Source organism: Micromesistius poutassou (assembly GCF_964030765.1).
Source record: "Micromesistius poutassou genome assembly, chromosome: 1".
In the NCBI taxonomy this organism is placed as follows: domain Eukaryota; kingdom Metazoa; phylum Chordata; class Actinopteri; order Gadiformes; family Gadidae; genus Micromesistius; species Micromesistius poutassou.
The window spans coordinates 4,493,662-4,518,816 of record NC_140271.1 but is presented as its reverse complement, the minus strand read 5'-3'; the positions used below and the strand labels follow the sequence as shown (position 1 = coordinate 4,518,816).

General features: G+C 44.4%; 3 protein-coding genes across 4 annotated transcripts in view; all 3 read left to right on the top strand.

Annotated features, from left to right (window-relative positions):
• The window catches only part of adgre5a (adhesion G protein-coupled receptor E5a), a 10,710-nt gene extending 2,231 nt beyond the window's left edge, over positions 1-8,479 (top strand). The window contains exons 2-19 of one of the 2 annotated variants that reach the window (XM_084470017.1): positions 1-25; positions 222-392; positions 629-796; positions 1,145-1,288; positions 1,632-1,754; positions 1,842-1,885; positions 1,990-2,094; positions 2,283-2,436; positions 2,879-3,001; positions 3,171-3,361; positions 3,674-3,844; positions 4,390-4,584; positions 5,003-5,220; positions 5,347-5,413; positions 5,505-5,596; positions 5,694-5,862; positions 6,306-6,398; positions 7,268-8,479. The exon at positions 1-25 is cut by the window's left edge and continues 44 nt beyond it. In XM_084470017.1, the coding sequence (XP_084326143.1) occupies positions 1-25; positions 222-392; positions 629-796; positions 1,145-1,288; positions 1,632-1,754; positions 1,842-1,885; positions 1,990-2,094; positions 2,283-2,436; positions 2,879-3,001; positions 3,171-3,361; positions 3,674-3,844; positions 4,390-4,584; positions 5,003-5,220; positions 5,347-5,413; positions 5,505-5,596; positions 5,694-5,862; positions 6,306-6,398; positions 7,268-7,321 (2,307 nt within the window). In that variant the 3' untranslated portion in view covers positions 7,322-8,479. Of the gene's footprint in view, positions 26-221; positions 393-625; positions 797-1,144; positions 1,289-1,631; positions 1,755-1,841; positions 1,886-1,989; positions 2,095-2,282; positions 2,437-2,878; positions 3,002-3,170; positions 3,362-3,673; positions 3,845-4,389; positions 4,585-5,002; positions 5,221-5,346; positions 5,414-5,504; positions 5,597-5,693; positions 5,863-6,305; positions 6,399-7,267 lie in introns of both variants that reach the window. The other variant, XM_084470016.1, reaches the window with a different exon arrangement.
• A 689-nt stretch (positions 8,480-9,168) lies between these two features.
• ptger1c (prostaglandin E receptor 1c (subtype EP1)) lies at positions 9,169-13,477 on the top strand (the record flags this gene model as incomplete). The annotated part of the gene is given in 5 exon segments (XM_084488493.1): positions 9,169-9,224; positions 12,132-12,438; positions 12,717-12,950; positions 12,953-13,095; positions 13,462-13,477. Coding segments are annotated over 5 exon segments (756 nt in total).
• Positions 13,478-13,949: 472 nt separating this feature from the next.
• On the top strand, positions 13,950-25,095 carry slc27a1a (solute carrier family 27 member 1a). Its single transcript, XM_084488249.1, has 13 exons — positions 13,950-14,314; positions 14,630-14,797; positions 14,896-15,290; positions 16,947-17,114; positions 18,731-18,800; positions 18,907-18,998; positions 19,125-19,234; positions 19,585-19,794; positions 20,472-20,598; positions 21,115-21,252; positions 21,858-22,022; positions 23,454-23,600; positions 24,019-25,095. The coding sequence occupies exons 2-13, from the start codon at positions 14,631-14,633 to the stop codon at positions 24,174-24,176; spliced, it is 1,947 nt and encodes a 648-aa protein (XP_084344375.1). The 5' UTR covers positions 13,950-14,314; position 14,630; the 3' UTR covers positions 24,177-25,095.
• Positions 25,096-25,155: the final 60 nt, after the last annotated feature.

Here is a 25,155-nt window from a genome sequence, read left to right as displayed (position 1 = left end):
GAAAATGTGGACGATAAATGCATTGGTATGAGTTGAAACCTGCTGTCATTATCATAGACAATCATTTATGTAATTTTTGTAAATTAGTCTTGGGCTGATCATTAAAGAATATTAAAAATATATAATAACCTGGTCATTTTTTGCATTGACATAGATGAATATTTAACACATATTCACTGACGCCTTTTCTCCCCCACCCCACCGCTCCTTTGGCCTGAAAGATATCGACGAATGCAAGGAAGACGACCCCCACGACTCTCTGTGCGGGGAAGACGCAAACTGTAGCAACACAGAAGGCAACTTCAACTGCATGTGTAAGGATGGCTACGAAACTTCGAAAAGTCGGATGCATTGGTTTGCGCCTGATGAGGGGGAAACCTGTGTAAAGAAAGGTAAAGAAAAACGATTTAAGCGTCTAGATTTAGGAAAGCTACGTGCTCCAAGCTTTTTTCCCTAAATGTAAGCTATGTCTATTTTTAATTATAATAATAATTATTATTATCTTTTAGGGTTAGAAATTATGAATAAATGCATCATGTTTTCAAACTCAAAAATAATCGTTTGAATAATCGAGATTTCAATATTGACCAAAATAATCGTGATTATGATTTTTTCCATAATCGAGCAGCCCTAGTTCAAGATATCCCCAGGTGTGACAGAAAAGAAGCCCTCTGTGCAATGCATGGAGAGCATGCAGAGTGTCACAACACTACGTCATCCTACACCTGCATCTGCAAGAGTGGATTCATCGCTTCCAGCAGGCGGGAGAGTTTGGCAGAGGGTGACAACTGTACCGGTACAAAGTTATTTTAATTTAAAAGACTGCGCCACTCCTTGCTTCGTCATGACCATGCGCTGACATGTTCAATCAGTTTAACATTTTTGGAGGACGCTTTAAATGGGCTTGAGACCAGACTGATACGCAGAGAGAAAGAGATCGCATGATCTAGACAGTCTCACAAGGCAAACGACGATCGGCCACATTTAGCAGAACGTGCACGTCAGTAGCGTCACTGGGGGTTTGGGGAAATTTTCAAGAAAATTTAGAACCAACAACAAACAATAAGAACAGAATAACACATCTGCAGCGGGAGCCATTACTTGTTTATCGTCTAACAATGTTGTTTGTTTTTTCTTCATTTAGATTTGGATGAATGTCAAGATGAGAACTGCGGGCCAAACTCCGAATGTGTAAACACTCCGGGAAAGTACCACTGTGAATGCAGAAAAGGGTTTGCATTGAGCTCTGGCAAAACCACTTTCGAGGGGGATGCAGAGACATGTAAAGGTGAAGGCATAATGAATGCATCGCAATATGAAATCAAATCTAGACTCTTGAGTGCAAATACTTTTTGGCGATTGGGCTACAGATTGCCGTTAACATTCAGCTTTATTTAAAAACAACTTCTAAATGGCAAAATAGGCAAACATATCAGCAATAAATAACCACAAAGAACAAACAATTCTGAATCTCTCCGTGGCTTGTCCCATCCATACCATTCATAAATCTGTCTGAAACCTAACAACTTCTGCAGGACACAGAGGCATTTCAGCTGCCCAGGAAACACACTAAAGCTTTTTTTTTGTGTGTGTTTTCCCCTTTCCTCCCATTGATTCTATTCCCATTTTAGACGTATGTGAGATTGATAAGACAATCTGTGGAAATGGAACCTGCCACCGCGGGAAAGAGGGACATGTGTGTGCATGCTACGCCGGATTCAGCAACTACGGCAACGCGATATCCCGCTGTGTTGGTGGGTTGCATTAGAATTATACTTTAACGTACATTATTGATTTGGTACGGTTTTTGAATAAACCACTGATTCATTGTGTTCCCTCAGAATTAAACTGTGAGGTGTTCACAGACGCGTTGAATCAACAAGCGGTATGCACATATTATTCCACACGCTCTTCTCCAACTTCTTCAGAAAATCCCTGGCTGATGACACCCCCTTTAACTTCCGTGATCTATCTCTCCTTCCTATGTAGGGTGATCCAGATGTCACTAGTGTCCTAACGATGTTGAAGAACGGCTGTGTGAGCCTGATCGAGAGCGAAACTCCCGTCAGCTTGAACGGAGAGGAATTTCTTGAGGTAGCCCCCAGCCGCTGCGCATTTTCTGCCCTCATAATCAAAAGCTCAAATATTATCTTTGAAAAGCCTCAAAACCACCGCTGTGGGCAGACGGGACACAACACGGCCGTGTGTTTGGACTGAAAAGAGTCTCTGCCCCGTTTCCTCCAACATGTTTTCATTTTGCTCCCCCCCCCCACCACCTCCAGAGGCTGTTGTCTATGATAGACAAGCTCCTGTCGGGCGGAGCCATCCTGGATAACAAGCAGGTGTCCATCATGCTGGGTCTAGTGGAGAGCAGCCTGGGCCTGATCGCGCCCTTTATGAGCCAGAACAGGACGCAGGTCTCCAAAGCTCACACAGGTAATGTGCAACGCTGCCCGTCGCCCACAGCTCCCTATAAACGTGTTCACCGGCCTTTTCCACGATTTATCTTCTGTGTTTATTATGAAAGGCCAAAGCTAAGGTTTAGTCATAATAAAAAGAGTTCAAGTGGCAAAACGTGACCTTCAAACGTCATCACATTGACAGCATTGTCATGTACTGCTTAAAGTACAGAGGGAGAAACGGTGCCGTTGCACTGCAGATGTTATATCCAAACTTGTCAACTTGTCGGCCCTCTGTAGCAATAGTCCCATATATAAAACCAGAAAACCTCTCCAATTTCGTTGTTTTGTAAGATGCAATGACAATAAAGGCTATCTATATATCTATCTAAAGCAGCATAATTCTGTATTATTATTTAGTATTTCCATCTAAACGGTGTGTTCTGTGTTTCCCCAAAATGTCATTGATGGTGGTCCAGAGCTGGAGACGCTGCTGTTCAAAGGTCCTGGCTTCCCTCAGGGCCCCGTGACATTGTTATCTAAACATGCCAAGCTGCAGATGCAATGGGAAACAGCTGCTGGAAAAAACTCCACTTACCCAGGTCATCATCCATACCACCCATTCCATGTTCCATGACTGCTACTGGAACCACACACACACACAGAGGCAATACCATCTACAGTGTCATTTTCAAATGAATTTGAAGGAGCATCACTTAATTGAGAATCTATTCTGTCTGTCTGTCTGTCTGTCTGTGTGTGTGGTTGCAGGCTTCACGACCCTGTCCTTGCTGAGCTACTCAACCTTGGAAAAATCCACCAACTCGTCCTTCAGTGGGATGGGTGTATCAAAGGAAAACAGCCTTCGGATGGATTCCAAGGTGGTGTCTGTTAAAGTCAGTAACCCAGACACTGCGGCCCTCCAAATGCCAGTGACATTAACCTTCAATCATCTGCAAAGAGTAAGAAACATGGGAATATTTATATTGTGTATATATACAGTATGCGTACGTGTTTGTGTATTGCGCATGCGTAGTCACAATCTGTCCCTTACGTGAGTAAAGCTTGGCTGCAAATTGATGCATACAAAGTATATGATAAAGAAATGAAACTTGCATACTGTATTGGGTGCATAACTTTTTATGCACCCAATATTTTGTTGCCTAACTATTTTCACGTGAAAATGTGTTCCTGGATCCCCGTTAAGTCTGTGCAAACCCATTTAGTACACTGATCTTCTCTGACCTGTGAAACGTGGGGGTCTTGCTGTGCAGACCGACAGGGACAACTACTCCATCTGTGTCTACTGGGACTTAGCGTCACCGGACGGCGGGTCCTGGTCTGCGGATGGCTGCGACACCCTCCACATGGGGGATAACTATACCCTGTGCTCCTGCAAGCACCTCAGCAGTTTCGCCGTCCTCATGGCCCTTAACGACATAGAGGTAAGCGTCTTTTGGTGGTGTTGATGGTGTTGAGGTAGGTGATGTCTGTCCGACCACCTATCTGTATACTCGTGTCTAACCATTTGTTGGTCTATTAATACCTTAACAACATAACACCACACACGGACAATGTGCAATAATTGTAAAAAAAACAAAAACGGTACATATCTATTTATATTTTTATGCGTACATTGCACTACTGCCTTGTACTTTTTACTAATTTCTTTACTATTTTTATGTTGTGTGTATACTTCTGATGCTGCTACAATTTCATTGTACACTGTACAATGACAAATAAAAGGATTCTGATTCTGATAATACCTTTATTTGCTTTGTCCGGCCGTCTGCATATACAACTTTCTGTCTCTACTCCTTCTAATGTCTAATGTTCTATTTGTCAATCTCTTTTTGTATCTTCAGCTTCCTGTCCTGTCAGTATGACCATCGACCTGTCTCGATGTCTGCATAACAGTCTATATCTGTCCTGTCATTTGTTATCTGTTGTTCTGTTCAATCTCTTGGGTCTCCCCCCCTTTCCCGAACAGGACCCGTATGAGATGAAGGTGTTCACCTGGGTGGGTCTGACGCTCTCACTGGTTTGCCTCTTCATCTGCATCCTGACCTTCGCCCTGATCCGCTCCATCCAGAGCCCCAGGAACAGCATTCACCTCCACCTGTGCATCAGCCTCTTCGTCGCCAACCTGGTCTTTCTTTGTGGCATCACTCGCACTGAGAACCAGGTAACAGTGGGTGGCCCACGGTCCAGAATGTATGACGCAAACGTTTTCCAAATAGCAGTAGACATTGGTGGCCCTGGCTGAATGACTTGGGAAGCTGGGCGGCCTGGGGAAGACTGCGACTGGTGGGGTACTGGGTAACGTATGGGTACTGGGCGACTGGTTGGGTACTGGGTAACGTATGGGTACTGGATGACTGGTTAACGTATGGGTACTGGATGACTGGTGGGGACTGGGTTGCGTATGGGTACTGGGCGACTGGTGGGGACTGAATGACTGGTGGGTTCTGGGTAACTGAGTACTACGTTACTGGCCAACGTATGGGTACTGAATGAACAATCCGATTGGCTCGGGTTCCGGGCTCCCGGTGTACCGTGCGTGTGACCCTGAGTCTCCTCTCCCTCGCCCTCGGCCACGTCAGACGGGCTGCGCCGTGGTGGCTGGGCTGCTCCATTACTTCTACCTGGCGGCCTTCTGCTGGATGTGTCTGGAGGGCATTCAGCTCTTCAGGATGGTGGTCCTGGTCTTCAACACCAGCTTCCAGACGGCCCGCATGCTGGCGTTGGGCTACGGAGTGCCGGCGGTGATCGTCGCCATCTCCGCACTGGTCAACTCCGGCGGATACGGCACAGAGAAAAAGTAGGTGCATTTATATAAGCAATACCCGTGTTGGGGGTTTTTGCATACGATAAACAGCGGAGATTTGGACGGGTTCCTGTGGATCACAGGCTTGCCGAATAAAATCGATTGGTTTGTGTTTTCTAGTTGCTGGTTGAACTTGGAAGGTTGGTTCAGGTGGAGTTTCTTTGGGCCCGTCTGCTTCATCATCACAGTGAGGAAAACCACCGGACAACGTCGATTATTTTAGTCAACCGCTAGAAAGTAAAGAACATTATGTAATCGCCGTCTCTGTTGACTTCCAGGTGAACATCTTCTTCTTCTTTGTTACCGTGTGCAAGCTGGCACAGAAGTTCTCAAGTTTGAACCCGGACTTAGACAACCTACACAAGATCAAGTGAGTTTATGCACTGGGAGCGCGAGCCCCTTTTACAGCTCATTACTTACTACCGTGGATCTGATAATGATTACCGGCTTATCATTGCTTCCTGCAGAGCTTTCACCATCACGGCCGTGGCCCAGCTGTGTGTACTGGGCACCACGTGGATCTTTGGCTGTTTCCAGTTTGGAGACGGCCCGACGGCCCTGTCTTACGTCTTCACCATCCTCAACAGTCTGCAAGGCGTTCTGCTCTTTGTGATGCACTGCCTGCTCTACAAACCGGTTTGTACAGGATTTGTATTCATCTATTTGAGAATATAATGTACATTGTCTAGAGCCATGTGTATATCTCTGTGTCTGTCTCTATTATTTAGCAAATATTCAAACTAAATAATAATAATAACATGACTTTGTAATAATTTGCTAACTAAAATAGAAGGAGTCTCTGTATGTCTGTCCTTCAAATTTCTCGGAAGGAAGTGTAGTGTTGAATAAGTTAGTGTTGTTTGGATGAGCAGCCCTTGAAAAAGCTGCAAGCAGCAGTCGTTTCTAATGGGAACGTATTGATTGAGCAGTGCATTAGTAATAATAATTATTATTATTATTATATAAGAAGTAGTGGTGGTGGTGGTATAATTTCCTTATGTTATTGCGTGGACAATGACAAATGGGATTCCCTTCACAGTAGCAGGTTGAATTATTAACGCCTCTTACGCCCCCTTCAGGTAAGAGAGGAGTATGGAAAGTTATTCTCCAGATTCTCCACACCACAGAAGAAGTACTCCGAGTTCACCTCCTCCCAATCCAGCAAAGCCCAGGTGAGAAACGTGGCATCAACAGTATTAAGGTTCAGTCAAGTAGCAGAAATGGCTCATAAATTAGCACCACAATTACACCAGTGACAACCTGGCAACGTCACGCCATTGAGGAAGAAATTAGTTTTCACACATTTGCATATTTTCTTACTTTAAATTGTGATCATATGTAATAGTCTTTTAATATCTGTATAACACCTAAACGTAATTCATATACCTTGTGTAAATATTTTGTTCCTGTCATCCCAAAAATCCCACACAATCTGCTGTCTCTAGTTAAGATATGAATTAGATCATGGCTGCCAACAAGCTCCTTGTAGCAACATTTACACCCTCACTTTGTTAAATCAGGACAGCTAGATGCTTTAGATACTTTAATCACTTCATTAGTGGAGGTGTGATGATTCACCGTCCCACTTTCCCCCTTTGTGACAAGAGCGAATACAGGGAAGATAGTTATTGAAGGCGTGCGTTGCCAGGTTAAGGCAAGGTAAGGCAAGGGCAAGGCAACTTTATTTATAGCACTTTTCATACACAAGGCAGACTCAAAGTGCTTCACATATAAACATTGTCATACAATAAAAAGAAAATAATAGATAAGTAAAAGAAAAAATCTGATCATGTCTCTCTCTGATACCCACGTCGGGACTCCAACCCGACCTAAAGGAACTTGGTCCTTTCTCTGGGTCTCCAACCCAGATTCTGGGACTCCAGCCCGGATACTAGGACTCTAACCCAGACAGAACTTGGGTCTCAAACCCTTCAAAGTTCATGTATCAGCATGTATAAGCATCTTGGTGACTTGGAGTCGAGACAATCGGAATAGAAACAATATCCTTAAAAAATCTCTCTCTCTCTCTCTATTCCTTCAGACTTCCAAGAGTACCCAGAACTCTCTCACATGTGATGTGCAGTTGAAAGCCTGAAGCTTGTAGAACAGAGCTTTGTATGTCTTTGGACCCCCTCCAAGGCCTTCGGGGAGTAGTTCCTGTTCGTATTCTCCATATATTTGTTGTAAAAATGTTGAAAAATGTGCCTTTCTAGTAGCTGGTTGGTTGGTTAGCTTATAGAGATACTTTAGGTTCCCCCCTCCCCTCTCACTCTCCAACTTCCAGATCAGGTCTCAAATGTGTCTCTTTTTGTGTGTGTTTGTCCACAGGCACACACACATGTAATAGACCTCTGAAGAATAAGTCCCGCCTCCGAGGCTCCCGGTTCCCTCGGTCAAATGTCTATGGGAAATAACACGGGTTTATGAATGATCGTACATAACAAACTCTGTAGGTGGCAAAGAAGTAAAAGCTGCGTCATGTTTTGAACTACACACTTTTTCCATCTAGTTTCGACTGGGTTTTTGGATTGTCGGTGCCGTTAAAGTAGCATTAATAATTGATTATACTTTAACGGCACCGACAATCTAAAAAGGTATTCTTAAAAAAAACTTTGACTTATTCTTCAGAGGTCTATGGAGGAATAATGGCTATTGAGTCGAGTGAATGAAACATCTACTTGATGTTATAAATGGTGTACTTTCAGTACTCATACATGAATTGAAACCCGATTTCTGACCTGATTCAGTCAGGGATTCTATTAGTTTGACCTTTAACCTCTGTAATGACAATCTTACAAAGGCCGTTGATGGATGTTTGGTTTTTTGGTGTTCATTTGGTTCGTTGTGTACATAATTGTTTCCGCTGTATATAAAACGCTCTGAATTCCTTGATTGAGAGTGGAAAATAGCATACAGAGATATGTTTAAAATGTACATTTGTGTTGATATTGTTATTTTGTATCAGGCGTTTATGCTTTAATAATGTATGTATGTAATTCCAAAATGGAGGGATGGGATTGTTGATCAAGCTCTATCTCCACTGTGAAGACACTCTCACTGAGGAGTACCTTAATAATTGAATCCTTAAGATATACATTTTAGCCCTCCTGATGTCAGATGTTGCTTTAATGCTGTTTGTGGTAGCCTTGAAGCTCTGTCGCCGAAGACTCTTAAACATGACTTGTTTGCTGCACATTTTGTCCTTCAATGTGCGAAGGACGTTGACTTTTTCAATAAAACACAAATCACAGCACTGCTTTCCTCACTTGAAGTGGTGATTTTCCTAATAAATAACACAAACGGGATTGCTAGACCTGTGCTATGGGACCAGTGCAAAGCTCAATGGATTGACCTGAACTGAATCGCAGGTGAAATATGATGTTAATAGAACGTATTTACCTTTAGGGGTGAAGCCTTAGGATTTATGAGGACATTAGTATTTTATTATTATTTTATTTTTAGAAATAGTAAAGAGTTGGCCTTAAGAGGTGAACCAGATTGATTATACCACTGAATTATTTTTTCATGTGGATTTGATATTGGTTCCTCACAATTCGAAGAAAATAAAACATTTGCAAAATTAGACATTCACTTTGAAGTACCCTGGTGTCGATACATACTATGATTACAATAACTAACTATTAAATAACCATTTAAATGCTCATACTCAAAACATATATACAGTACACAATATAATACATTACAATATGTGATGAGGATAATGTGAAGCTATTGATACTACTGGGAAGACAGCAGTCAAAGCAGAGGTGAGTTCTATCTTGTAAAAACGACACCCAGCTAGTAAGACATTTCAAAAGACGGAATAAAGAGCATAGAGGTGACGATAGATTTGGTCAGAGAGTAAATGAAAAGGTAATTATTCCAAACACCTGTATTGACTTCCTCACCTTGACTTGATATTCAGTCCTCTCTCCCGTATCAATGTCCATTAACCCCGTCTCTCTGCGGGAGCCCGCTCGGTTCACCTGGTTCAGCAGGTTAAAGCAAGTGAAATCAATGTAGCGGTGTATTCTTTCTACCAGTCACACTCAACAATCTAAACAGAGGGGGGGGGGGGGGGGGACATTTTCTTGAGGAACAACCACAGAAGAGATTCAACAGAGGGACCGAATATTCAACCAAACAAAGTAAAACAAAAAGAGGAATGAAATTGGCTGAAGGTTGCATTATCCCTCTCAGAGACAATGAGAGGGATAACCAAGTGAGAGAGGAGAGGAAGTGAAGGAGCCGGAGCAATGCTGTGATGACAAGTGGGCAAGGTAGGCAGCCATGCAGACCAGAGTGACCCCTGGCTACAGCAGGGGAGCATCACTCTTAGCTTCTACTCTATTCTCCATCTCAAAGTCAATTCCCGATATCCCCATTTTTCCATACTCAGAGATGATCCTCTATTTCATCAGCTGGTTTAAATACGCAAGTAGATACGTACACTTTAATGAAGTTACTTAGATGGGCTTACATTATAAAAGATAGAAGGCCTAACATAGCCACTCAAAGGATGGAGGAGATCTTTTGACACATCACAAGTGAAATAGATAGGTTTGTAGAGTTGTGTTTGCGTCGTATTGGGGGATGGGAATGAAGCAGGGGCAGCACTTCTTTATTTAAATAACATCAAATGTTTAATATAATATAGAGCTAATACATATAGACTGATTGAATCGAATGTAATGTATGACTGTCACCAGTCTATTAAGTCTACAAAATATGTATGTATATACGTGTGCGTGCATGTGTGTGTGTGTGTGTGTGTGTGTGTGTGTGTGTGTGTGTGTGTGTGTGTGTGTGTGTGTGTGTGTGCATGTGCGTGCGTGCGTGCGTGCGTGCGTGTGTCTGTGTGTGGAATATCCACTGTACAAATGGAAGGAAGGGTGGTTATTGGATTGCACTGCATTTGTTATGATGGCTCGTTCTCTCTTCCTGAGAGCGAGCGAGCGAGCGAGCGAGAGAGAGAGCGCCACAGTAGAGCTTGTTGACACAGACGGGGGCAGGCTCCATCCCTCCCCCATCTGAGGCCTTTCAACACAAGATTACTTGATGGGTTGGACATGATAGTTGTTTTCTCTGGCCATCGCCCCTCTTCCTTCTCCAGTCCTGAATTCATTAAAGGTAGATGTCATAACAGACAGATTTTCAAAACGGCTTGTAACGGCTAATCACACCACACCTGGTGGCACGTCATGGGACCTTTAAGCAGAGATATTGTCATTTTGTTCACACTCCCAGAGAGAGCGCACAAGCAGCTGTTCCCCTGTTCTCGCAGGTGGGTCTCATACTATAATACTGTATGTATATATACTGTGTATATTGTGCATGGATTTACGTGTGCATGTGTGTGTTTGTGGTGAGATAGAGAGAATGAGAGAGAGAGAGAGAGAGAGAGAGAGACAGAGAGACAGACAGACAGACAGACAGAGAGAGACAGAGACAGAGAGAGAGGGAGAGAGAGAGAAAAACTGAGACAGAGAGAGACAGAGAGACAGAGAGAGAGAGAGGGAAAGAGAGAGGGAGGATATAATTGGTTTGAGGTCATAGCACACACACATAGACAGAGGCTAAAAACATTGCTAAAGTGCCCATACTTATCTTGCCATATGCTCTTCTCTCACCCAAAGCTGGCAAGCCAGAGAATAAATAAACACAGATACTGGCTGACACTGATCAGATATATTATGTCTAGATTATGATTATTATATCCATATATATATATATATATATATATATATATATATATATACACACATACATACATACACACACATGGATTATGAACTATTCAATGTTATTCAACTGATTTCAGAGATGTCATACACAAAGTAATTTTCAGAATTATTTGCATGGACATTTCCATTTTTCATCCATTCATAATGTACTGTGTACACAGCATGCAATTTAGCACAACATTTAACACGTGATTTTTGCTGATGGACGTTACTCACCCCACACACTTTCAGAATACCAAAGCTAGTTATCACATAGAGGTCAACTCATTGTTATTCTACTCACAAGCTCAGTGTCTATGAAGTGGGCCATCTCAACCAGCAAGAAAACGCATTCTGAACACTCAGCCCTCTCTCCCACAAATACCATCTCCCTCTCTCCGTGAGACACCTCACACAGCACCTCTCGTAAACAAAAACAAAACACATCAATAATAGCAGGCGAACACACCACACTAAAAAAGTGATGACGGTTTATGCAAAGCCAAAAGTGGCTGAATGTAAAGTTGTAGAATATGAAAAATTATCAGAATGGGAAGGAATAGAATATGTAGGTTGAAAAAATAAATAGCAAATAGTGAAAACATTTGCTGAGAAAAACTCTATTTCGATCTAAGCAGTTTAGATGTGAGGTGAAGAGAAAGGTTTGACAAACCCAACACACTCTTAAGTTTTAATTTTATTGCAGCTCTAATATTGCAAACTTAAAAAAAACACATTAAAAATGACCAATTAATCTACCTGTTTATGTCCAAATTCTCATCAATACGCAAAGCCCTGAGGTTGTAGCTGTGAGCACATCATACTGGGCCTGAGTCAATCATCCTCGGAAAAAAAAACATGAATGTAAATAACAAGCAGCACAAACAGTTCAGCATTTTCTAGGAAAGGAATATCTGGTTTTAGATACCCACACATTTATACTATAACTACACACCGTGGATGGTTGCTGATCAGTTGACATGTTTATTTTAAACTTCTCTCAACCCAAACCTTTATTAATTCTCTCTGTAGATCTCACTGGAGAGTGATTCATGGTTTTATTTTCTTCCCACAATGCATCGTTCTCCCCAACCCACCTGTACTGAACTGTGCTGAATGCCAGCGGCTGCTTGAGTTTCCCTGTGAGAACCTCCAGCCTGGGTATGTCCTGCCTCACCATAGGGCTCTCTCTAACATCACTGCCCTGGCTACACTGGCCAAGTCCCAAGCCCGCTTACGTCACCAAACCAAAGCACCCTTTCTGCTGTTAGCAGGGCCGCTGCTTCTGGCAGACCTTGGGGGTCACATAATCCCTGGGGCCTTTTCTATGTATCTCCAAATGGCGCCCGATCAGAACCTAAACCCTAGAGAATTGGCAACGGAGTCCGCCGGCACAAAGGCCTTCTGTAGGGTCTGTGCTGTGGCCGCTGAGCGCTACGTGGGTATTGTCCAACCGTTGCTCAACGCCACCGTGGTCACGCTGGCTCGTGTTTGTCTGGCCGTGATGCTTCTACAGGGTGGCAGTAGCTCCAGAGGTAGAGCGGGGGTTGGCTGGTCACCTCAAGGTTGCCAGTTCGATCCCCGGCTCCTCCGAGCGGAGTGTCGAGGTGTCCCTGAGCGAGGCGCCTCACCCCAACTGCTCCCTACAAGCTGACTGTCGCCTTGCAAGGTCGACGCCGCCGTCGGTGTGTGAATGTGTGTGTGTGAATACGTGAATGTTAGGCAATATTGAAAAGCCCTTTGGATAAAAGCGCTATATAAATGCAGTCCACTTACCATTTGGTCCTCTGTTGCACGCGGTGCTGCCCCTGCTGGACATCGGGAACCTGGTGCTTCTTGCCCGTCCACGGCACCCGGTCCCCGGTCGACACCTGTCTGGCCCCTGTCTGGCCTTCTCGGGTCTGGGACTCTGGGACAGCCGCGGGGCTCTCCCTGCTCTGTAACATCCGGAGCGGTCTGGTGGTGCTGCAGGCCCAGGTGAACTACAAGAGCGTCAAGGAGATAAAAGTGTGAACCACGGACTAAGCTCCGCACCTCGTCTTCCTCAACCTGGGCCATGTCTCTGCTCCTTAGATGTGGAGATGATGGTACAACTGGCCATTAACATTGCCATTACTGTGGTTTCCTTGGTGTTCTGGAGCCTTATGTGTGTTGCTTCATCAATGCTTCCTTATTTAAAGATGAAGATATTTCTCAAGGGTACTTATTCCATCATATGAAAATTGCTTGTCTGTTTTATATTGCTATAAAATAGAATAAATAAGTGGCTGCCCTATAGTCTGATAAAATAGCAGTTTAGACATCACTTATGGCTCTGGTGAGTGTAAAGACAAAATTATGTTTTGTTGATTATAATATTTATGGCTCACCTATCAATAAGAACATGTATTGTGTCCCTCCCGCAGTAACAGATCCACATCCATCCTTGTCAGCCATCCTCAATGGTCTCTCCCACGGAGAGACGACACAATGGAATTGTTTGCTGGCTCTGCTTATGGAATCTTGGAACCAGATCCTCAGAGATGTAAATCACTGGATTTACATCTTACTAAGAAAAGCAGTGTTGCGTCGAGTTTCTTGTGCGGTTTGAAACGAACTGCTGAATTACATGTGCATGGATTCAATCGACAATGACCAAGGCAAAAGTGTGGACAATTGTTGACTAAGATGTGATTGAGGGGTGTTGTTTTTTGTTCATTAGTTATTTTACTATCTGACAATGACTATTTTGGCACGGCATGCGCCACAAGTGAGTGCAAAGACTACGCTCACAACAAAGCATGAAATAAAAGTTGCAGTTGAGCTCAGTTTGCGCTGCACCTGCAACATTCAGAGTTAAACTAAAGCTACCGGGCGGGGTCTTTATATATGGATTGGTATTTCCCATCCAATTGATTTCAAGAACAGCTTGACGGGCGTTTCAAGCGTCCAATGGCTGAGCGCGCTGAGGGAGCGTGGGGGCGGCGCCTCCGTTGCAATGACACCATTCAATATGGAGAACCAAATGTAGCCTGGTACTAAAACTTAGCCCGATGTTTACCATTTCTCGTTGATTTCTCTATTTTATGTCCATCAGAAGAAGTTCCACGAATATCCCAACATCTCTCTTCAAGACGCGGTCATATGCTTTGGAAATATGTGTTGATAATGTACGTTGTGGATGAGTGTTACCAAATCCGCGATGACATTGAATTGAGAAACTACTGCAAGACTTGCAAACTGTCCACCCTACTAGTAGTAGTAGATATTTAAACTTCGAAGAAGCTGATTTGACGTGGATCTGATTTCGCCGACGGTGTCTTTAAGTGACCCGCGTTTTCAAGTCGGAGAAAAAGTGCCGTCGATCAAGTTCGTTGTGAGCCTATGTAAGTTATCTACCCTTAATCTGTTCACATGTTTACGCACGAAAACTATATTGGGCCGAACTGCATACATATCGATTACTTCTAACGTCTTTAACGTAACGTTCCTTACGCGGAGTAAGGTCACTGTACTAAAGGTCAGGGTCATTGTAACAATGATAGACGCCAAAACATAACTATTCGATCTATTCACTCCTTTTTCGTGTGACCCCTATACTTGTATGTGCCCCTTGTGACATAATGCAACATCAGTAATGATGATCTCAACAAGTGATCTCACACCCACCCTAACTCTTGTGTTTCTGCTCATTTTACTAGAATGCGTAATGTGGCTAGTGCCTCAGTCTCTCTGGGTACTCTCGGTCTGCTGCGTCTCTTCGGGGTGTCCTGGTCATGGAGTTTAGCAGCAGGCATCGGGGTCTACCTCGGCACAAAAAGTTGGAAGTACTTCTACATTGCCGTCCGCACTGCCAAACGGGACATGAAGTAAGTGTTGCGCACACCATGTGGAAATCGAGTCAATAAGACACATCTGTGGCTGTGACCCTCTGACCTTCTGTACATTTTGTACCACTAATATCCAGGGGCCTTTACGTGCTCTTGCGGGTGAAGATGGCCCTGTGGCGGCACATGCGTAACGGAAGCAACATCCCCACCATCTTCGCCGAGACAGTCAACCTCTACCCGGACAAGCCTGCCCTGATCTACGAGGCAACAGGTGAAACGTGGACCTTTACCCAACTGGACCAGATTTCCAACTCGGTGGCCAACTGGGCTCAAGGTCAGGGATGGGTGTCCGGTGACGTGGTGGCCATCTTCATGGAGAGCCGGCCGCTACAGGTGGCTCTCTGGCTGGGCCTGGCCAAGGTGGGGGTGGAGGCGGCGCTCATAAACTTCAACCTCCGGCGTGACGCCCTGCTGCACTGCGTGGGGGTGTCGGCGGCGCGCGGCATCGTGTTTGGCACCGAGCTCACCGACGGTAAGACCCCTCGACGTGAATGTCCACACGGAACGTTGTCTAGTTTGCTTCTGGGAGGTTGTACTTCCCCGATGGCTTCAGACATGATCAGCAGATGGAGTTTTTGGCAGGATAGTAAAAAGGTCACAATTGGAGGGAATACAAAAGCACTGTGTCGAAATCCCATTTATTTCAAACTCAAGAACAAGGTTGTAATAATCAAATGTATTTATTTGCTAAATGTTGTGACTTCAACGGCCACATTGTGCTTCAGCATTCGTCTTTACAACAGTTCAAAACCTGTCTTCACTCACCTTCCCTTATGGCTGCTAAGAGGCGGTTAACAAGCGCGTTTCGGAACAATCTGTGGCTAACCTTCGTTATTGATGTGATCATTCCTGTTTGACTGACTCTTAACAATCTTCCTCTTTGCCACCACACCATCATCCTGCCTCCGGGCTGTCATTCCAAAATTCTTGAAGCTTTAATAAAGAGTACACTCTTTATTTGTGTGTGTTCCCAGCATGCACGTGTCACTTTTCCAGTATTTGAACTCAGAATTGTGTGTGCAGGTTAAAGTGATATTTTATACACTCCGGGTATGTACAGTGAGCTGTAGTTAACTTGTTTGGACTTTTGTTCAGTATTTAGTCCGACTTAAGCAGATGCTTTTATCCAAAGCTATTTATCCTAGCACTCAGGCACCATGTTTATGGAAGAATGTGTGAGGATGTTAACATTGCAATAAAACATCCAAGTCCAAATCCTGGATCAGGCTACAAAAGAGCATAACTTTTATTATTATATTATAGGACATACTGTACTTTGCAAAGAAATACAGAAACATATGGAAAGACAGATTGTTTTCCTTAGGCTTGTTCTTCCTAATTCTATACCTGCTCTGAGCTGTGTGTGTCTAAACAATAGTGTCCATAAGACAGATAACATTCAGTCTTCAGAAAACAGAGGGTCTCTTATTATTAGTCTATTGCAAAACATGATCCTGTCTGCTGATGTGGATTCTGTTACTTTTTCCAAATTCTGTTTACCATAACACACCTATAATGCCCAAACCCCTACATATGACATAATTATGTCTGAAATGATTATGACATTCCTACATTTCACTTATTGTGTTTGTGGGTTTGGAAACTTTCCCCCAAAGCATGGTGGGGCCTGGGCAATAAAACAATAAATGATCGTATCGTGATAGACTTTTGATCAATATCGATATAAAACATGTTCAATATATATATATATATATATATTGATAAGAGACTGGACCACCAAATCTAGCAGCTGGGTTTGTTACACAAACACGGTTCCATACTTATTTACAATATTTGATTTTCATTGTTGTATCGACATTGGAGTATTTATCAATGAAGAACAGTGGAAGGTCGTATTAAGTGTTAAACAGAAGTGTTTAAATCCAGCATTGTAACAAGTCTTTTTAGGTCATTAAAAGTATCAATATGATCAAGTTATATCGTGCTATGTCTTTCAGCCATATCGCCCAGGCCTATGTAAGAGTTCTATTGATGAATGTGTTGGATCCACCAATAGTGACTTGGCAGAGCGGTTGTACTGCGGTGGGGCTTTCCTCAACAAACACCACCTGAATCAACCCAACCCCGTCTTGTGTCTCCTCGCTGTCTCCTCCTCTATCAACATCAGCCATGCTGGAGGTGAGTGCCTCCCTTGGCCAGTCCATGACGAGGTTCTCTACTGGAGAGCTGGGCGCCGAACATCTGGCCTCGCTGGGTGCCCAGGCCCTGGACCCCATCCTGGCCTCTGCCTCCCGCCGCCCACCTCCCCCCAGTCCGTCCCCCAAAGGCTTCAATGGTAAGGCCCCCCCCCCCCCACCGAGTTGAACCCGTTGGCTCGTTGCACTGTGGCTGGAGACTGTGTGCAGGGGGTGCAGATATGTTCTACACCAGGGGTTCTCAAACTATATGGGGCCGGGGACCCCTCATAGGGCAGAACATTCATTAGGACCCCCCCAAATGTAATCATGTAGGCTCTTATCTATTTGTTCTGTTGTTATGCTTTTGAACTCTTTCATGCTTCAAAAATTCAGTGCTAATACCACAATAGTGTTAAATAATAATTGTATTGCATTTTTGCATAACTTAACAATAGCTAGCAGATTTTTAAAATGTTAACTGTTGGAACACAATGTAACTAGTGCAACATCAACTTTTTGATTAATCAAATCCAGTAGTGTTAACAGACAATAAAAGAGCACTGATATAAGGTGACACTAATCCTTACTCTTAAAACAGAAAGGTTTTTCTGTTTTTTGTCAGGTTTCTAATTAGGCGTTTACTTCATAACATCCTGGTCTGTTGTGTTCATGTACACCCATAGGATAGGATCGTTCGGTGGTTTTGACTTAACGTTCGTTTGGTCTTCATAGTAGTTCTTGGCGTTGTTCTTCTCCTCTTTTGAAGCAGTCATACGTAGAGGTCGGCCAACTGATAAGGCTGTGTGCTCTCTGAATCACATGTCCTTTGAGTGCTCTGCAGTTGTGAAGTTTGAAGGGTAATTTGGAAAGTATGTGACCAACCACACTGTCTTAATGTTTATTAAGTTTCTTAAGGACCCTTATGAGCTGTTGTCTTGGCACTTGGGGTGGACATGAAAACACATAGAAACAAAGCGACCACAAAGAAAAAGGAACATTTCGATTTTAAGAACAAGATAAGGGAGAACTAAAAGATAGCGACCCGGTAAATTATTGGGATAACCTTTAAGGCACTGCAAGTTATTTTAACTTTTGGAACATTTCCGTCTCTTATTGGTACCAGCCACCATAAAACCCGAGGGCTGAGAGGAGCTCCATTTTCTAAAAAGCAGTTGGTATGCAAACAAAAGAAGCTGTATTGATATCTAATCTCAAATATAGTGTATTGTTATCGACTCACCCGAAACGCACTTGGCGCTTTAATGTAAACAGACGCAGAGTGTTGTGATTGGTTCGCCCGCTCCACATGAAAGGCTTTGTTCAGACAGATGTAACCCTTCACATGCCTCTCCTGGTAATGTTACTGCTTTCATCACAAGCCGTACCCGCAGGGATCCAGAAATGTTACTAGGTCTTGAGCAGGCGGATATTCTTGTCAATCGATCCCTGTTCCCATTCACACATGACCCCATGCCGGGAAAGACTGCATGTGTGGAAGGGCAGTGCAAACAATACACAAAGATACACCCAACAATGAATACACACAGATACAAATGAACACCATCCAACAACAAAGCGTGGGCAGCTCTTAAGGTTACGAGACGACATCCAACATTTAGTTGGAAGTCAACAAATAAAACAAATCGTAACCAGTGTCATTAAAAATTGATAACCACAAAAAAACAAATGCTTGATGCTGAAAAGGGGAGGATCCGTCTCCCTCAGGTGTTTTCTGCTTTCCTAATGTGCTGCTCCCCTCTCTCTCTCCCTGCAGATCAACTGTTTTACATCTATACCTCCGGGACTACAGGGCTGCCCAAGGCTGCCATCATAGTGCACAGTCGGTAGGTTGTCCAGCGCGACACACCAGCCATGGCAACCCGTGTTAGAACCTGTCAGAGCATCACTTTGGTTGGTGTCAATACGATTTGTTTGTTTGTTTGCGGACAGGTATTACCGCATCGCCGCGTTCGGGTACTACGCGTTCGACCTACGTCCTGATGACGTCATTTATGACTGCCTGCCCCTCTACCACTCGGCCGGTATGAATAATAATCATAATCATAATAATCATAATAACCCCTGGCCTTCAGCCTCTAGATGAATCCTCCAGAGTGGATGTCGGGCCTTCCTGTCCTCACCGTCTCTCGTGTGTCGTCACCCATCAGGTAACATCATGGGCGTCGGTCAGAGTCTGATCAACGGCGTCACCGTGGTCGTGAAGAGGAAGTTTTCTGCCAGCAATTTCTGGGAAGACTGCATCAAGTACAACTGCACTGTAAGAAAGCACAGGAAAAAAAACAACTGTGTATATATATGCGTGTGTGTGTGTGTATATATATATATATATATATATATATATATATATATATATATATATATATGTGTATGCAAATGGATTGTTTTTCATTGAAATGGCTCCGTCTAATGGACACATTAGACTGTTTTGGATAAACTGACTACCACCAGCGTTCACTCCCAGAAAGTATTTTAATATAAATCATGCAAATGTTGCATATTTCCATTTAAAATCAATCCTTCTTCCTTTCCTGTACTCCTGCTGTGACGCCCATATATGTCCGGTCCTTTGATTGACGGCGCACACCTTTTGCCTTCGTCCCTCCGCAGGTGGTGCAGTACATCGGGGAGATCTGCCGCTACCTGCTGTCCCAGCCCCTGCGGCCGGCGGAGAGCGGGCACCGCGTCCGCCTGGCCATCGGCAACGGGCTACGGCCCAACGTGTGGGAGGCCTTCACCGAGCGCTTCGGCGTGGCCAAGATCGGAGAGTTCTACGGCGCCACCGAGTGCAACTGCAGCATCGCCAACATGGACGGCAAGGTGTGTGTGTGTGTGTGTGTGTGTGTGTGTGTGTGTGTGTGTGTGTGTGTGTGTGTGTGTGTGTGTGTGTGTGTGTGTGTGTGTGTGTGTGTGTGTGTGTGTGTGTGTGTGTGTGTGTGTGTGTCGTTTAAAGGATAGACTTGTGCGTGTGTTTGTGCACACGTCTATATTTGTGTATGTACGTGTGCATGTCATGTTTAAAGGATAGACCTGTGTGTGTGTGTGTGTGTGTGTGTGCCTATGTATATTGATGGATGAGTATGGGATGAGAGTGTGTGTGTGTGTGTGTGTGTGTGTGTGTGTGTGTGTGTGTGTCGTTTAAAGGATAGACTTGTGCGTGTGTTTGTGCACACGTCTATATTTGTGTATGTACGTGTGCATGTCATGTTTAAAGGATAGACCTGTGTGTGTGTGTGTGTGTGTGCCTATGTATATTGATGGATGAGTATGGGATGAGAGTGTGTGTGTGTGTGTGTGTGTGTGTGTGTGTGTGTGTGTGTGTGTGTGTGTGTGTGTGTGTGTGTGTGTGTGTGTGTGTGTGTGTGTGTGTGTGTGTGTGTGTGTGTGTGTGTGTGTGTGTGCCTATGTATGTAAATGGATGAGAGTGTGTGTGTGTGTGTGTGTGTGCCTATGTATGTTAATGGCTGAGGGTGTGTGTGTGCTCGGTGTCCCACCAGGTGGGGGCGTGTGGGTTCAACAGCCGCATCCTGCCCAACGTCTACCCCATCCGCCTGGTGAAGGTGGACGAGTACAACATGGAACTGGTCCGCAACAGCCAGGGACTGTGTGTGCCATGTCGCCCCGGTGAGTGTGTGCGTCTGTGCGCGTGTGTGTGTGTGTGTGTGCACGCATACGCGTGTGTGTGTGTGTGTGTGTGTGTTACAGAAGTCTGTTTTACATTGTTCCACAGAACTGTGCCTTGCATTGTACTGCAGTGGTTTTCCATCGGTCGGCCGAACAATTCTGTAGGTCTTTATCGAACCGCGGTCTTGTCTGTCGCCTGCTTTGGTGGGAAAAGCGTGTAATTAATTAAAAAGTTAACAAGCAGTCTCGACCCTGTTGGGTCTTCTTCTGGCAAACCTTTTAATTGATAAATGAATATGGGAGCTTAAGCAGTGCTGCGGACATTACATTTCTTTCACTTGTCCTGCCCTTGGCCAGAAGGTGGGACGTGCACACAGCTACTCTTTTGAAAAGCGTGTAATCACCAGCTCTATTTGCAGAACTTTAATTGAAATGACTATTCTATGGGACCTGCGGGGCCTCTGTTTGCGTTTAGGCCCTCGGGTCAAACAAATGTCCCGTTGTTTGTTCTGCCAGGGGAGCCGGGGCTGCTGGTGGGCCGCATCAACCAGCAGGACCCGCTGCGCCGCTTCGACGGCTACGCCAGCATGGACGCCACGCGCAAGAAGATCGCCCAGAACGTGTTCAAGAAAAACGACACTGCGTACTTATCAGGTGACGGCAACTGGTTTTGTGTGTCGTCGTCCCCCTCCCCCCCCCCCCCCCCCCCCCCCCCGCCACCAAAACGACATCCACTGATTATATACCTCTGAAGAATAAGTCCCGCCTCCAAGGCTCCCGGTTCCCTCGGTCAAACGTCTATGAGAAATAACACGGGGTTTGTGGGGTAATGATCGTACTTAACAAACTCTGTAGGTGGCGAAGAAGTAAAAGCTGCGTCACGTTTTGAACCACATACTTTTTCCATCTAGTTTCGACTGGGTTTTTGGATTGTCGGTGCCGTTAAAGTAGTAAACGATTATTAATGCTACTTTAACGGCACCGACAATCGAAAAACCCAGTCGAAACTAGACTGAAAAAGTGTGCAGTTCAAAAAACAATTTTGTCAATTTCAATTGCACTCGCACATATTTGAACAGCGTGCTCCTAAATGCTGATGGTTTTTAATCCCCGTTTATGCTTCACGTCACAAAACACATCAACACGCTCATTTTTCTAACAGCTACTCCCCCCATCCACGTTGAACCATTACGTCCCTAGAGTCTTTTTTTTTTTTTTTTTTTTTTTTAACATGGCCCTTGTCTCCATGGCGACGACAGGCGACGTGCTGGTGATGGACGACCTGGGCTACATGTACTTCCGGGACCGCAGCGGGGACACGTTCCGCTGGCGCGGGGAGAACGTGTCTACCACGGAGGTGGAGGGAACGCTCAGCGGCCTGCTGGACCAGACGGACGTGGCCGTCTACGGGGTGTCGGTGCAAGGTCAGCGCAGCGCACTCTGCATAAGCTTCTTCAGCTCATGATGAGGAGGAGGAGGAGGAGGAGGAGGAGGATGATTCGATGTTCAGTGTGAGGTGGACGGTTAACGGTGACGTATTATTACACCACCAGGTGTGAGTGTGTGATTAGCCGTTACAAGCCGTTTTGAAATTCTGCCTCTTCTGACATCACAAGTGGGCGTGTCCACCTAGATGTGTGCTGGGATAGATCAGTCCACCAGCCGACCCCGGTGGACCGTAGCACACGTTGCTCATCTATCCGTCATACATCTAGGTGGACACGCCCACTTGTGATGTCAGAAGAGGCCGATTTTCAAAACGGCTTGTAACGGCAAATCACACTCACACCTGGTGGTGTAATACTATGTCACCGTTAAAACACACCAGACCGCTGCTTTTGTCGTATGTTTCTGTGTGAAAGGAAAATATATATATTCTCAATTACATAGTTATTTGAGTGTGTTAGTGTGTGATAGTGTGTTATTGTCGCAAAAGTGTCTCGTCATGGTTTTTCCATTTGGTCTTTTGTATTAATTTGTGGTTGCTAAATTAACTCACCGGAAGCATAAGCAGCATTGCTGACTGTTTCTTTCCACTATCTCCCACTGGCCCTGTCCTTTGTCGCGGTCATAATTGTGTAGAATTATTGTGGCACTCTTCTCTCAGCCACTGCATGTATATTTATCTATTTTGTTTGGTGGTCCGTGCATATGTGGTGGTCCGCGAAAGGTCTTGATGAAAATGTAGCGGTACACCTGAATATAAAGGTTGGGAACCACTGGTCAAGTGGTTAGGGTGTAAAGCTCTCGCCTTGTGTGACCACCCAGATCTTGTGAGTTCCACGTTCTGTTTGCTCTGCGGATCAGTCTGGCCTCGCGCCTGTTGAAAGCCTTTCCCAAAAATGACTAAATGATAGGACCAATCAGAGCAAGGGAGAGGGAGTTCAGTTCAAAACGTACAGGGAGCGCCACAGAATTCCTGTGTGAAATAACTCACCTTGTCGGCCGAAAAAACAATGTTGGAAGATGAAAAGGAATTTCCGCAGACGGCTTTTCTTTGAGGATAATGTTTTTGAATATGAGCACTTTGTTATTTCTGTTTGGCTCGAGTTTTTTGAACAAAGGCCGTGTGCATATTTAGGAAATCAATTTCTTCCCAGCCAAGGCCAGACGGATTAATTCATTCTTCCAATACTTTAACTTGAATATCTGGATGGTCTCACAAGGTTTTACCGGCCCCAGCCAAAGGTTTCCGGGTGTTACCTGTAATTAGTCTGTAGTCTTCCTGTAGACAAGTTTAGCGAGATGCCTCAGACCAACCTGCTCATTGGTTGTACTGATCAAGGATATATGGTATGGTAAAACTCTTTGGATGAACAGCGTCTGCTAAACCGCCAATTGTCCCTCTCGCTCAGGTGTGGAGGGTAAGGCGGGTATGGCCGCCATCGCAGACAGCTCCGGCAGTTTCAACTGTAAGACGTTCCTGAAGGAAGTTCAGCAGGCCCTGCCGCCGTACGCCCGCCCGGTGTTCCTGCGAATCTCGCCACAAGTGGATACCACAGGTACGGTAGAGTCACCATACAAAAACAAAAACCCTTTTTGTCCACTTTAAAGGTGACATATTATTACACCACCAGGTGTGAGTGTGATTCGCCGTTACAAGCCGTTTTGAAAATCGGCCTCCTCTGACATCATAAGTGGGCGTGTCCACCTAGATGTGTGACGGAAAGATGAGCAACGTGTGCTCCAGTCCACTGGGTCGGCTGGTGGGCTGATCTATCCAGCGTACATCTAGGTGGACACGCCCACTTGTGATGTCAGAAGAGGCCGATTTTTTTTTCTTAAACGGCCTGTAACGGCTCATCACTCTCACACCTGGTGGTGTAATATGTCACCTTTTTTAATGAAAAAAAAATAGAAAAATAAAGTATTTAATAAAATTAGTTTTATTGAAACGTGCCTCTTCTGGCGTTGCCGCAGGTACCTTCAAGATCCAGAAAACCAGGCTGCAGAAGGAAGGCTTCGACCCCCGACTGACCACCGACCAGATCTACTTTTTAAACTCCCGAGCGGGCCTTTACCAACGCGTGGACGAGGAGCTGTACGGCGCGCTGTTGGACGGGAGAATGTCTCTATGAGAAACCACCCCCGGGTCACTTCAGGGCCGACAGGCACAGTCACACTGCGCTGTCCTGTACTAGAAGTAGAAGGAGAGGCGCTGCAGGCGCGTCCCGCGTATACCTCCCGTGTCTCATATAGACCGCCATCTGGGAATTAGACGTCAATTTTTTTTATCAGGGATCATTTACCAGGAGCCCAGGATGAAATGGCTACTTCAGCTATAGGCAGCAGCGCGACTTGATTTGTTTTGTGTTTTTTTTTAACACTGAATTAAAACCATTATCTGAAGTATGTTGTGCTCACACTAGAGACCTGACAAGACAGCTTGCTTGATGCACAAAGTGAATGTCCTGTAGGTTTCCTTTAACAGGAAATGGGTTTGAATGAGAGTATTTGTCTTCTGGGTGTGAAGGCTAGAGGAGGCAAACCAAGCTCAGAGGGGGGTTTGACGATTTTTGAAATGCTGCCATAACAGGTTTTTGTAGTAAAAAGCTATACTTGAGCATTGTATTTTGAACTTAATAATGTGCGTTTGTATAACACTGAGGGAAGCAGGAGTCAAAAGCTGTTACGTATCCCCAATTGAACGATAACTCTAATAATAGATAGTTTTTTAACATTTTAATACAAAATCTGAAAATTAAACCCACTTAACCTGCATGAAATACCTCCATTTATGTCTTGGCACAGGTCTTCAGAAAAAAGTTTTGTGTTTATAATATATTAATTGGAAATGTCTCTTTTTCTTCTGAAGAAAAGGAAAGAATATGGATGTTGGTGATAATTCTTTATTTGCTGATTTTTCACCCTAATCATATTGTCTTACCATTAGGATAACGTCATAGGAATAAATAAATTCTTTATTTTATTCGGATCTGGATCAGATTCGGAATAGATTTGTTGACTGTGAGTCATAATAAATATTTTAAAACCTAACCACCTGTGTGAAATGAATGTGCACTTCTGTTCACAATTGGATACAATTCATTCCACGGT